At 36.3% G+C, this 13,937-nt stretch overlaps 1 protein-coding gene across 3 annotated transcripts in view; it reads left to right on the top strand.

Annotated features, from left to right (window-relative positions):
* Window positions 1-13,937, top strand: part of SLC44A1 (solute carrier family 44 member 1) — a 215,318-nt gene that overhangs the window by 148,065 nt on the left and 53,316 nt on the right. For all 3 annotated transcript variants that reach the window (XM_072604140.1, XM_072604143.1, XM_072604133.1), the window contains 2 exons: window positions 2,824-2,917; window positions 13,723-13,892. In XM_072604140.1, the coding sequence (XP_072460241.1) occupies window positions 2,824-2,917; window positions 13,723-13,892 (264 nt within the window). The remainder of the gene's footprint in view (window positions 1-2,823; window positions 2,918-13,722; window positions 13,893-13,937) is intronic.

Here is a 13,937-nt window from a genome sequence, read left to right as displayed (position 1 = left end):
TGTTTAAATTATTGCGTTAACCTCCTAATTAGTCTTTTGGCATCTGATCTCTCCTCTCTTCACTTCATCTCCCACACTGCTGCCAAATCGATATTCAAAGCACAGATCTGATTATATCATCACCTCCTTAGTAAACTCAAGTGACTTCCTGTTGCCTCTAGAGTACATAGCAAACTCCTATAAGATAGGGTGTCCCCAAAGTTTTAGTACAATTAAACTGTAGCAGAGGTATCAAATTTGGCCTACAGCCAAAATTAGATTAAAATGGAATTTGGAAATGTTTAATAAAATAAATAAAAATACAATAAAACAAAAATAATGTTAATTTGTAGTTTTCTAAGTCAATATGCTGCCCATGTGAGATGATACTATTGCTGAATAGGCATTTAAAACCTTCACAATTTTGCTTCAACCTGTCTTTCCAAGATTTACTTAACATTACGCCCTCTCATCCCCTCTACATTCCAGTTAAACTGGGCTATTTGCTGGTGCCTGTGCATAATACTTCAGCTCCCATTTTCGCACAGATCATTTCTCATGTTCTTCTTTCTCTTATCTGCCTCTTAGAATCTTTAGTTCCACTTACACGTCTTATGTAATATCTTACTTGATCTCCCCAGTTGTCAGGACTCTTTGTGATTACTTTGTATTTTGTATTTGCTATTGTATATCTTTTGTTCCCCTAGTAGAAGGTAAGCTTCTTGAGAGATTATTTTTGTTTTTGTCATTGTATCTCTAGTGCATCATAGTACACTTAATAAATGCTTGTTTAATTTAGCTGAATTGATAACAAAATAGCAGATCTGAAATAGAACCAAAGGTATATCACATCCTTTCTCTGGCCCTTAGCTTCCTCCTCTCTAAAATGAGGGGGTCAGACTAAATCATTAGGATCCAAAAGAATTTTGGCAAGCCAAAGTGCTGGGCTGTATCTATTAAGATAGATCAAACTCAGTAGGGATGAACGCAGAGTCTTGGCACTTGGTATAAAAACCTTCTTTACAAGTACAAGGTGGAGAAAGCATGATTAACAGTTGTGAAAAATATGGGGTTTTTTGTAGGCTGCATGCTAAAAGGAACATCGATTTCAGGAAGAGGGAGGTGATATTCTCACTGTATTTTGCCCTCATCAGACCTCAACTAAAGTATTTTGTTCAGTTCTTTGTGCCACAGTTTAAGAAGGATGTTTATATATTGTGTAGTATTCTGAAAAGGAGCAATGAAGGTGGTGAAGTGCCTTGAGTTCTTAGCATATTAGGATCATTTAAAGGAACTGGGCATGTCTATTCTAGACAAGAGAAGACTTAGAAGGAATTTGATAGATTTCTTTAAGTATTTGAATGGTTGTCATATGGAGAAAAAAGTAGGCATGAGAGGCTAGATAGTAGAAGGTAGAACTGATGAGACTTGAAAGTTAAAAAGAGACCTTTTTAAGTTTAATATCAGGAAAACTTCCCAACAGAGTTATCCAGAAGTGGAACTGGCTGCCTAGAGGTAGTGGAGTGTCCTGCCTTAGAGTTCATCAACTTTTTGGTGTGTTTTTCTAGGGATTCCTTTCAAGTATGGTTTAGACCAGGTGTGGGGAACCTGCAACCTTGAGGCCACATGTGGCCCTCTAGATCCTCAAGTGTGGCTCTTTGACTGAATCCAAACTTCACAGAACAAATTTTCATAATAAAATTTGTAAGATTTGTTCTGTAAAACTTGGACTCTGTAAAAAAAGGCTGCATCCAAGGACCTAGAAAGCCACGGGTTCCCTACCTCTGGTTTGGACCATACATTCATATATGATCAATGAAGTCGTTCCAGCTCTTAAATTCTATGATCTCTAAGGTCCCTTCTAGCTGTAAATCCAAGCTTTTCATGTTTCCTTGATCAGTCAATGTTTATTGAAAATTCATCATTTAAAGAACTAGATTATCAGCTTAATGGAATAACAAGTAAACTGTTTCCCATATCAACACAATGAATCTATTTGAATGTTTGATGACTTTTTCCTTTCTGAAATGAATAGATCATGTATTATATAATTCATTAGATTATATTAATCTAATTTTCAGGAAAAAAATTAGGCAGAATTTTACACAGCTAAATAGTAAAAAGTAAATCTGTTGTGGAATTAGCTTTGTCTAATGCTTTCTGGAATCAGAGAATCCACTTAATAGAGTTTTATTCTATTGCTTCCACTGTAGCTATTTGAAGAGGCAGCTAGATGACTCAGTATATAGAGTGCTGGGTCTGGAGTCAGGAAGACTTGAGTTCAAATGTGGACTCAGACACTTCCTAGCTATGTGACCCTGGGCAAGTCACTTAACCCCTATTTGCCTCAGTCCATTGGAGAAGGAAATGACAAAATACTCCAGTATCTTTGCCAAGAAAACCCCATGGACAGGGTTGACATACTATGGTCCATGGGGTCATGAAGAGTCAGAAATGACTGACCAGCGTTAATAATAACTATTTGCTGTGGCTCCTTTTACATGGGGAAAAAAATCATGCCTCTTGATAATGCAGATCCCCTATTTTGTTAGCAGCATGAATGTCTACTTGTCGCTCATTTCTAAGTAGTTTTAATAATAAAAATTTTATTATACTTACTATCACTGAAATATATTTTAAAGACATTTTTAAGAATTCAAAGACTTCATAAATTTGGCTAGTAGATTCAGAACATTTCATAATCATAATTGTAAAGCCAGCTAAAATATCTGTAATTGAATGAAACATTAACATGGATTAAAACAGTAAGACAGAGAGAGAATGTATTAAGTCTACTGTTTCATCACGGTGTTTTGTTTTATTTTGTTTTGTTTTTTCCAACAGGCTCTGCTTTATGTAGCTACAACTTAAAGCCATCCGAATACAGTACACATCCAAAAGCCTCTGTTCTCTGCCCCAAACTCCCAGTTCCTGAGAGGTAAATTTAATTGCAATGTTTAACTATTGTGGGCTTTTTCCTTTTTGGGAGGGGGTGGGGGATCAAGCAAAGGAGAGAAACATGTGATATTTTAAACTACACATTCTTAGGGAAAATAAGTTTATGTGTTAAAATTTATGTTTGTGATAAAGTTGAAGTATACTCTGAAATCATATTTCTAAAAGATTATGGTATAAAAATTCCTACCTAGAATTGGTAGAATGATAAGAGCTTACGTTTCTGTAGTGTGCTAAGATTTACAAAATGCTTTCCTCACAGTAGTTCTGGAAGGTTCCTAATGCAAATATTTTTAACCCCATTTTAAGGATAAAAGTATTCTCAGAGAACTTAAGGCACTTGCCTAGGGTGACATCACTATTATATTTGGAAGCTGTTATTCAGTCCAGAGTCTCTCTTGAGTCTGAGTTTAGCCGTCTTTCTACTATGCTGCACTGAAAAGAATATGAGATAGCTCTCACTAGTGACATTGAGATTTTCCTATTTAGGTGATTTCCTTATATATTTATGTATTTGTGGACCCAACCTGTGATTTCATTGTTATCAAGAATTCCCAGTAAGCAAACTCCTACTACTGATGCATATGGGTAACTGCTCTGGTATAGACAGTCTAAAGAGTTGCTTGGGATACTGAAATATTAAGTGAATTCCCCAGGGTCACCCTTGTGGTAACTGTTAGAGGTGGGATTTGAACCCACGTACACCAGAATCAGTACTCTTTGTACTCTTGTACCAAACTACATCCCATTCTCAGGAACAAAAACTCACAGATTCCAAAGTCTCTAAAAGGCTAATCTTACACAAACATATATATGTATTACATACATTATATGTGTAGGTGTATATATATATGTACATATATGTATATATGTATGTATGTATACATATATGCTTACTTTGTTTGATTGCATTTTTATTTGCCTTTTTAAACTTTAAAGCATAGTAGATAATTATCTTCTCATAACACATACTGTATTTTAGCCCACACCTCTTAATGGTGAGATCTTTTCAATAGCAAATTGGATTGGAGAGAGTGCTAGCTTTTGGAGAACCCTGGGGTTGAATACTCTTCAGATGCTTGTGAGCAGTGTTGTCTCAGACCCTAGGTTTCTTTGTTTGTAAAATGACACTAATAATTGTACTACCTGCCTTATAGAATGTAGAAAACACATCATACGCCTTAAAATGCCATATTAGTGTGAATTGTTGTTATTCATATTTCAAGGTGCTGATTTCTGTAATGAAGACTTCTTGCCTGGTCTTAATGCTTGAGATTACCCAAGAGTTTATGTATTTGATTTACAGAGCCAAAATCTTATTAAGGAATCAGAATGTTCTCAGAACATCATATGATCCTTCCACTGAATATCATAAGATTGGGAACATTAGGCGATTTTGAGAGTGAATTTGTAGAAGAGGTTGCCTTAGATTAATTGAAAAAGGATCACCAATAGTTATAGGAATCTCCTTCTACTCATACTTTTCCAGTTATAAGCATTTAGCAGGAAATGACCTTTCATGACCACTGACAGAAGTACTTCAAAAATAAAGCATCATCTTTAAAGTTCAGCTACACAGTCCCTAGTGGACCATACTGCTGCCCGTTTCCTACTCTACTGCCATTCAGGACTTGAAAACATGATTTTGCACAGGAATACAGTGTTAATATCACAAGAGTGATGTGAGCTTGTGTGATATATTCATGTGTAGGTGTCCTTGTATTCTAGATGAACATTTTCTAGAACATTTCTCAGAAGACACATTTCCCTCCTGCCTCTCTGCCTGCCCCTGCCCTCTCAACCCACTGTTCCACCCTTGTGGGGCTAAAAAGTTTGAAAAGAACTCAAAAATGCATTTAATCCCTCCCTTAATAATGGCGTACTGCCATGCCCAATCTAGTCAAGAAAGTGTTTCTGCTAACCCTATAAACACCTGCAGTTTCCCATACTAGTTTATTCTAGTTGTTCACAGTCTCAATATTGTCTCCTCTGAACTAATGTATTTGACCTCAAACTCTGTATTTGAAAACAAAAGAAAAGAGATAGTAGAGAACTCTCAGGAGAAGATATAACTAAGGCCACAGTTAATTTTGTTGTAGGGTGACCGTTTGTGACAAAGACAAAAAGCAAAGTTTTCATCAAAAGGAAAGAGATAGGTAAAACAGGACTTGGGGAAGACTCTATAATGTGATTTGGTCTTTGGAGAAACATGCAATATCTCAACTAAAACAGAGAGGATGGAGTTGAAATAGAGGAATCTGTTTAGGTAGAAAGAGTTGTAGATTAGTAAGAAAAAATAAAGAATTAGAACAAATTGAGAAAAGATGTATACTTTGGACTTTTTTCCTGTAATGGTCTTTTCTTCCTTACCTTCTAGGTGTCCTTTGCATGATTTCCAGCATATCAACTCCTTCCTTATAATAAGACTAGCTCCCATTCATACAGCACTTCGAAGTTGACAGAGGGCTTTTCTCACAACCACTCTGTTAATAAGCAAGTTAATGCAATGGCATTTGTCTATAAGTCAGGACTTGAATGTCAGAGAGATTAACTGACTGACCCAGTATTACACAGAGAGCGATTGTTAGAACTGACCATTGAACCCAGAGATAAGACAACGTGGAACAGGGCTCAGGAGATTCAGGAGCCCGCTCAGACTTACTACCTTTGTGACTTCAAGCAAGTCTCTTAATGTTCCTGGGCCTTACTTTTCTCATCTATAAAACAAGGGTATTGGACTAGATGGCTTCTAAGTTCTCTTGCAGCTCTAGATCTAGATCTTAAGATCTGATCTAGTGCTATGTTTCCTGAGAGGTGGCTTCCAGTGGCAAGGAGCCCCTTCTGCTGTAGAGGAGAGCAGTCTGATAAACTAATTTACAGTGAAGTGTTAGTTACTGATAATAGTTTAATGTGTTACTCCTCTTGGGAGTATTTGTTTTTTCAAAGAGCACTCCTGGAAAGGGCAATGCTCAGCTCAATGAAATCAATCTCTAATGGTGACATTTTCAGCCCTGTGGCCCCAGGGGAAAGGAGATGTTCTGCCTCCTTATAAGGCCAGCTTTCCTGCACAGAGAGAGAGAGCAAGAATAGGGGAAATACGTTAAAGACATGATAAATAACTACCAGCTAAGAGAAAATGTTAATTTGTTAGAATGAAATTAAAAATTGAAGAAAGAAGTACAGGAACAGAAGAGGGGAGAAGATTGATAATGGTGGGAATAAGACAGGAGAAATAAAAATAAATTTTCATTCTAATTAGATTCGGAACTGATGTGCTTTGTGACTTTTATAAGCTGGAAAGATGTTGCCAAAAATATTTATTGCTGCATTTTCTTAAACAATTAATTTTACATGGAGATTTTCTGCAGTTGTGTTTACAGAAATTTTAATAATTATGTAGGTTACAAATTCCTGCCTTCTAATATGATACTGCTCTCAAGTCACCATCCCTATGACCACCAACTGCTTTCAGTTAAAAAGTAATATTTTAAAACCAGGTGTGTTAAACATTTTTTGATGCTTCATCATATCTTGAGGGTGTTCATTAATTTGTATTATCACTTAATGAACTTAAAGGGTAATGGGCAAGGTGTTTGCTTAGCTAAGGTAGTATAGTACTTGTATTTTTTTCTGGTTACTCGAGTTTCCAACAAAGGTGATAAAGCAGCAGATTTTTAATGAAAATATGTATGCCTCTTAATCCTCTAGAACTGAGAGCTCAAAAAATAGTAGAAGTTTTCATTAAAAGTTCCTTGTTTTTGTTCTTTCTTTTTGAGTGAGGAGCATAGCATCTTGTAAAAAGTCCTGAAGAAGAAACAGGTTCCATGACCTGTATTCTCCAAATTATTGTTTGTTCAAGAAGGCTTGGAAAAAAATCACTTAAATTACACTATTTGAAACATATTATTTAATTGATAAACATAAAATATAAGTAATTCCAGGAGTCTGATGACTGAGATTTTTATGTACTCTATATTTGATAAAACTCTGTATTATATGTGATGGAATGGGGGAAGAGGCTTTCTAGGCAATGTAATTTATCTTTTTAAATACAAAGTTTAATTTTTAACCTTTACTTTCATTTTTAGTAATTTGGTCCAAATATTGCTATTCCCTCCACTTTCCTGCTTGTAATATATCCATTGGAACAGAGAGCAGGACATTGTTAAGGCCATGAGCCAACATCCAGCCAGCATGGGTTGATTTCAGACTTTATAGTTTTGAACCATCTATCAATTGAACAGCTGACATGGATCAGGTCACATGGTTGTAGAGTCATTATCATAGTTTTCTAATTTGGGGATGACTAATTGTGTGACTTCCGTTCTTAACATGCATTGTTTTTACGTTTTAAGGTTTTGTTCTTACATACATTCTGTTTTTACACCACCTTCAATGCCTGTTATATCTATGTCCCCATGCATGCAGAGTACTACTGCCTATAATCAAAAACAAAGGAGAAAGAGGGAAAATAGTTTAGCAAAACTAACTAATACATCAAGTTGCATCATTTATTCTGTGTTCCAAAAGGGTGGGAGATGGTGCATTTCATATCCTTCTTCATAATCCTTTGTTGACCATGGAGCTCTTGGGCATAGTAACTCAATTTCGCATTACCACATTTTGCCCATTCCACCACTGAGGTACAGGGATAGATAGTAAAGCTGAAAGGTTTAGTTCTATGTTTTAAAAGAAATTCATAAGGTCATATAAGAAAACAAAAAGTACAAAAGGGGATACAAACATTTTTGTTGCAGGTTTTTCAAATTTAAAATATATAGAATGGTGTATGCATACATACTTAAAATACATGACAAGTTCAGAGGATTTTTTTCTGAATTCTTAAAAATATTGAATATAATGGCCATTTTCATATACATTGTAGAATAGAAAGAGAGAATTGCACACAACATGATCTAACACTTTTTGTACAAATGTTAGAATGAACTGAATTAACAAGACCTAGATTACTTACCAGTAGCACTTGGAAAATGAGAAGTTAAACGTTAAGGACCTGTTTCTTTATATTTGGATCAAATGGCCTGGTCCCAGTGTTTTCAAATCTTTAGTTATCTGTGCTGCTGTTGCAGTTTGATGGTGATTTATAATCATATCATAGTTAGAGGGGGGCAGGATTTTAAAGATAATCAAGTCTGGGGTTCCATACTCTTATTCAGTTTTAAAAGAAATAAATTCAAGAATTTAGCATGCATTGGCACATAAGAAATAAAGAATCAATTTTAGTAGGATAGTACACTTATATACTAAATATTCCTGCAACCCCTTGACAAGCTTCTTGTACCTCCTGGGGATATGTACATCTTATACTGAGATCTCTTCATCTAGTTTAGTTCTTGCATTTGAAAGATGAGAAAACTAAAGCCTTTTGTGACTTTGCCTAAACCAGGGGTGGGAACCTGCAGCTTGTGGCCACATGTGGCCTTCTAGGTCTTCAAGTGCAACCCTTTGACTGAATCCAAAATTCTGTTTGTTCTGTGAGGTTTGGATTCAGTCAAAGGGCCCCACTTGAGGACCTAGAGGGCCACATGTAGCATTGAGGCTGAAGGTTCCCTACCCTTGGCCCTACACTAATACTACAAATAAGGTGTGGAATATGTACTAGAATACCAGATCTGCCATTTAAGCTATTTTTTCAGTGTATCCCACTTGCCACATTACATTGTTTTCCCATTGCCATAAATAGAAGAGTAAAATATGCATTATAGACAAGCTTCATCCTCATGTTCTAGGTTTACACAGCTTTCCTAGTAGAATTTTAGAGACCTAGATCATCCATTCTCACCCCTGCATTTTACAGGTGCAGTGGGATGCAGTAACTTCACAAAGTCAAGTTGTAGGTTAATGGAAGATCTAGCAACCAGAACCTGGGTCTCTTGAATCCCACTCGATGGTTTCTCCATTATACCTGAAAGAAATGCAGGGAGAATGGTGCTAGAGTAAATCAGATTGAAATGATTTGTGTTTCAGTATTTAGTTGTAATTATGTATGTGTATATGTATGTATGTATGTATGTATATCATGGTTTATATGAACCCACATAAGGCCTTCTCTGAGTTCTGATACTTATCTCTTGTATTAGTCATCAGATAGGAAAAAAAGAAAGTAGAAAGATTGAATCTAGAAATTGAATTGATTTTAGAAATAGAAAGAAGACCGTCAGAATCGTTAAGAATAATGTAGTTACCATAATCTGGGACTGAGCAGAATTATCTTTACTGGGGTAAGAAAGGCAAGTGAAAACTTAAAAGGCTGGATTGTAATAACTAGGACAGTGAGTGGGATTGAGTAAGGGGCCTTATAGGGACCAGAGAGGTTATTACTTCCCAAAAAATGGAGACCAAACTTCACCTAAACAACTCTCTGAAGAACACTTGGAATTAGACAGGGATATAAACAGGGAGAAGGTAACAAGTTTCATTCAAAATTAGGAGATGGAAATAAGTGGTCAGAATAGTTATTTAATATGGTGTCAGCATTCAGAGTTTAAAAGTTGAGTTTTTGATGTGTGTGTGTGTGTGTGTGTGTGTGTGTGTGTGTGTGTGTGAAATAGAGCAGGAGACAAGAGCTCATATCCCCAAACCACATTTTAAGAGGTCAGAATACCCCAGATCACATCCTTTATAGGGGTAGCTATAGTAAGAAACTACACTGAACTCAGGTGTTTGAGATAATAATGAAAGCACAAAAGACTTGTACTCTAGAATTAATTGCTTCCTTTCAGTCCACCTTAGGGATAGGAGAGGTTGGGAGGAGGAGGAGGAGGTGAAATGGGATGCTGCGAAAGCTTTATGGGTAAAGAAAATAAATTTGCTAATACGATCTCTAGTTAGGAATGACAAAGGAGAAGACAATTGTGCTTATGCCATCAGTTAGTGACAAACATGCGTAAGCACACAGATGCATACAGTTACTGCCATCTTCACAGTGTGGTCCAACGACTGTATATCTGAAAAGGGAAGAACACAAAGAGAGAAAGCATCATGAGAGCCAAGCCTGCCTTGTTTCAAATAGTGTTCACAACACCAAAAAACTTCAAGTTAAAGAAAACTGCTTGAAATATGAAAAACGTGCTAGTCCTTTAAAAAAGAAGAGGAGACAGTAATTAATTACTGCATTTACTGTTAAAGTTATCTAGGGTCATTTTAGGTGCAGAATTTTTCTTTCATGATTGTTAAGTGTAGTGTAATGAAAAAAATCAATAATAGATTTGAAGCTAGAAAACCTGGATTCAAATCCCAGCTCTTCTGTCGGTGTTTATGACTTTCAACAAGTCACTTAACTTCTGAGTTTCATTTTCCTTATCTTCAAAATGAGAAGATTGGACTAAAAGCTCTGGGAGCTCCTGTGTAGACTGGAGTTGAGAGGGTAGGCTCAAAGTTCCCTCCCTTCTTTAGCCTAAAAAGTACCCAGGTATTCTTTTAAAGGAATTGCGCCTTCTGCGTCCCTGGATATAGAAAATACACATGTAAAGTATATGTCCTCTATGTTGATCATTTTAGATGTGTCTGAAGACAGTGATAATGACCTTTGAATGCTTGTGCACATGCACCCTCCCACACCCCCCCACTCACTTCCATAATAGTAATAATGATAGTACCTACTATGTGCCAGTCATTGTACTAAGTTTTTTACAAATATTATCTAATTTGATGCTTACTCTGCAGGTAGGTGGTATTATGATATGACCCCCATTTTACAAATGAGGAAACTGAAGCAAACAAGGTTACTTGACTTGCTCAGGGTCACACAGCTAGTTAGTGCCTAAAGCCAGATTTAAACTCTGGTCTTTGTGACTCTGGGTCATGCTCTATCCACTGTGCCACCTAACTGCCTCAACTGCTGCTTCTTCACAACAGTGATTCCCTGGAGTGCACATTTAGATACCAAGACATTTGCACTGAGTTGCTAGAATAGTTTATTGCTAATAAGTAACCAGATGGGTTCCTGTACAGGTTAGAATTTCTGTGCTTAGACTTTTCTGGGCAGTTACAAATGCCCTGAATTTCTGATAGCCTAGAAGAGTCTCCAGAGACTGGTCTGCTAACTCCCTTTTTAGCCTGCTGGTCTGAAAAAGCCCCTAGGGTTTGTTTTGTTAGCCCTTACTAACCAGTTATTGGAATCCTCTGGTAGCTACAGATATGACACCCCAGAGAAAAGCAGTAAGATTGGATAACATATCTTTTATAGACCCTAAAAATCCCTTAAATATTAAAATTCTTAGATGTACAATTTGCCCTGAGAAGACCATAATGTATATATGCAGTGAAGTCAATTTAAACCATAAACTATTTAGATGTTGCACATATCTGAGATAAGAAATGTTCTACAAGACAGGCTCATCTTTTTTTTTTCTTCAAACTAGCTGGTTGTTCATTATTGTTAATATGTCTGTGTATGTCTGGGAAAAGAATATTGATTGCCAATTAGTTTTAGGCTCCTGTCCTCAGTATCTGATCTGGACTTTTGGTCCTGAGATATCATCGAATAATGGATCATCTTAAGCTAGAATGATACTGTACCAGTTATGTTCAGCTAGTTGAGGTTAAAGAGCAGTATTAAAGCTAAGACTCTAATGCTCCTAACTAAATAATAACTTTATATGGCAATTTAAAGTTTCCAATACACTTTACATTGTTTCATTTTAAAGCCTCTTGATAACCTTGTCAGGTAACTAGTTGAGGTATTATCCCTATTTTACAGATGTAGAAACAGGCACAAATTTAGGACCCATGAAGAAGAAGAATATATATATATACATACAGAGAGAGAGAGCGCGAACATGGGGTGAATATTATCATCCCTTCTAAAGTTCCAGATAAGGAAAGGTTAGCCTGAGGTAATTTAACAAAGATCCTGTGACATGTTAGATCATTAGAGAACAAGTCTTTGGTCAGAAAATGAAAATTTTCATACCTGATTCATGTTCTCCCAAGAAATCTGAGGATTCTAGCTTCCTAGAATTTCAATAAAAATTTCAAATTTTGACATTTACTTTCAAGTAGTAAGCTAAGACAAATTAGCTAAGTAGTCAGCCTTTGGTTTATTATTGCATATTACACACAGTGCTTTCTAAGTTATATTTCACTCCAAGAAAATGTTTTGTTTACCGGTAAATAAAAATCAAGAGACTATTGCTGTTCAGAATGGTGGGCAGCTTTCCTGAGGTAATGCAACAACATTCAAAGCTGGAGGGTTTTATTTCCTTCCTGATAGCAAATTGCTTTTCTATAAAGCATAAAATTACCTCTTGTGATCACATGGATAGTTTTGTCTTAATAGCATGCTCTCTTTCTTGTACTTAAATACTAACAGAGAAGGCAAAATAAATACCCACTATACTTAGAGGTCCCTTAATGAGTTCCTTAAGTATTCTTTAATTACTAGTAAAAGTAATTCTCCTTTATTTTTCAGGTAGGGAACCTGAGACAGAGAGATAGTGTGACTTTGAGTTATACTGCTAGTCAAGTACACACCATGATTCTAATGAACATTAGGAATTTAATTCTTGGCCCTGTAATCTTAGTGATAAGGATGGTGATGACAGCTGCCACTCATATAATTCTCTGAGATATAGAGAGCACTGTGTGTTTTACCTCATTTGGTCTTCAAAATAATCTTCTACTGCAGGCACTACCTGTATTGTTATCACCATTTTGCAGTTGAGGAAACAGATCAGACAGGTTGAACTGTTCGTGACTTGTCCACAAGCCCATGTGAGTGTTTGAGGCAGGATTTAAACCCAAGTCTTCTTGACTTCATGTCCATGCTGCCTTATCTTAACTATTAATTGGGTCACCAGAGGATGTGAACTTAGAAATAGAAATTAATAATTTAGTCATAGATACATTAAAATTGTCCTAAAGTATCTTAAATACTTAACTCTCTCTTTTGAAATAAAAGCCCAGGTACTTCAATAAACATTTATTAAGCACTTGCTCAATACATATGTGGTTGTGTATGATGCACAAGTGTACAAATAGACTCTCTAGTAGTATAAAATTAAATGTACAGTTGGTGTGATCACTGCTATCTTCTTTACAATACTTTGTTTTGATCAGCTGTGTGCCATTCTCTCAGAGTATGCTACAGATACAACAGAACCCTTTCATCGCACGCATAGCTTGATCATACAAAATCCAACGTCCCATGGGTTAACTTATGCCTTCCATACAGAACAGCCGCAAACAGTATTAGCCCAGTAAGAGCATGGTTAACTTAAACTGTGCCACACCAACTCCAGTGTATTAAAGGGGTTTTACCAGATTGATTGTTTCAGAGAAAAGTTGTTAATGGGGTGGCACCTTTCAGGCAAAACTATACAATATTTTTATCATTTAAATAGGCCAGAAATTAATTCTCAATTTACTGAAAGACATAGTTTTGAGTTGTTTTATCATCTGCCACTTGATTGACAAAGATCTCAGCTTAGGAGCGTAAGTCTTTGGTTTTACTTTTGGTTTGATTTTGTGTGTGTTGGGTTTTTTTTTGTTTGTTTGTGCATTTTCAGAAGGGGGAGGGTAATATTATCTGTGGGAATATACACTCTACCCTCTGTGTAAGGTTTGTTGTAAGAACTGCATCATTTCCCATTACAGCCATCCTCATCCAGAGCATCTGTGCATTAACTTCTGCACTGTTGGCTCCCTTCATTGGTGCAGAGAGGGTGGAGTGTATGGCATCTATTCACCTTTCATTTGTGTGTTTGATGTGGCATTTATATTAAGTAGGAGTAATTTTTTTTCTGATTTTTTTTCTTGTGTCACCAGTGCACCTATTCCATTCTTCCATCGCTGTGCTCCTGTGAACATTTCCTGCTATGCCAAGTTTGCAGAGGCCCTGATCACCTTTGTCAGTGACAATAGTGTCTTACACAGGCTGATTAGTGGAGTAATGACCAGCAAAGAAATTATATTGGGACTTTGCTTGTTATCACTAGGTAATTGTTTTTCTCATTCTTAGCTATTACGTAGAACTGCGGTAG

Source organism: Notamacropus eugenii, chromosome 1, assembly GCF_028372415.1.
Source record: "Notamacropus eugenii isolate mMacEug1 chromosome 1, mMacEug1.pri_v2, whole genome shotgun sequence".
Lineage (NCBI taxonomy): Eukaryota > Metazoa > Chordata > Mammalia > Diprotodontia > Macropodidae > Notamacropus > Notamacropus eugenii.
The sequence above is the reverse complement of the archived record's forward strand: the minus strand, read 5'-3'. Positions and strand labels throughout refer to the sequence as shown.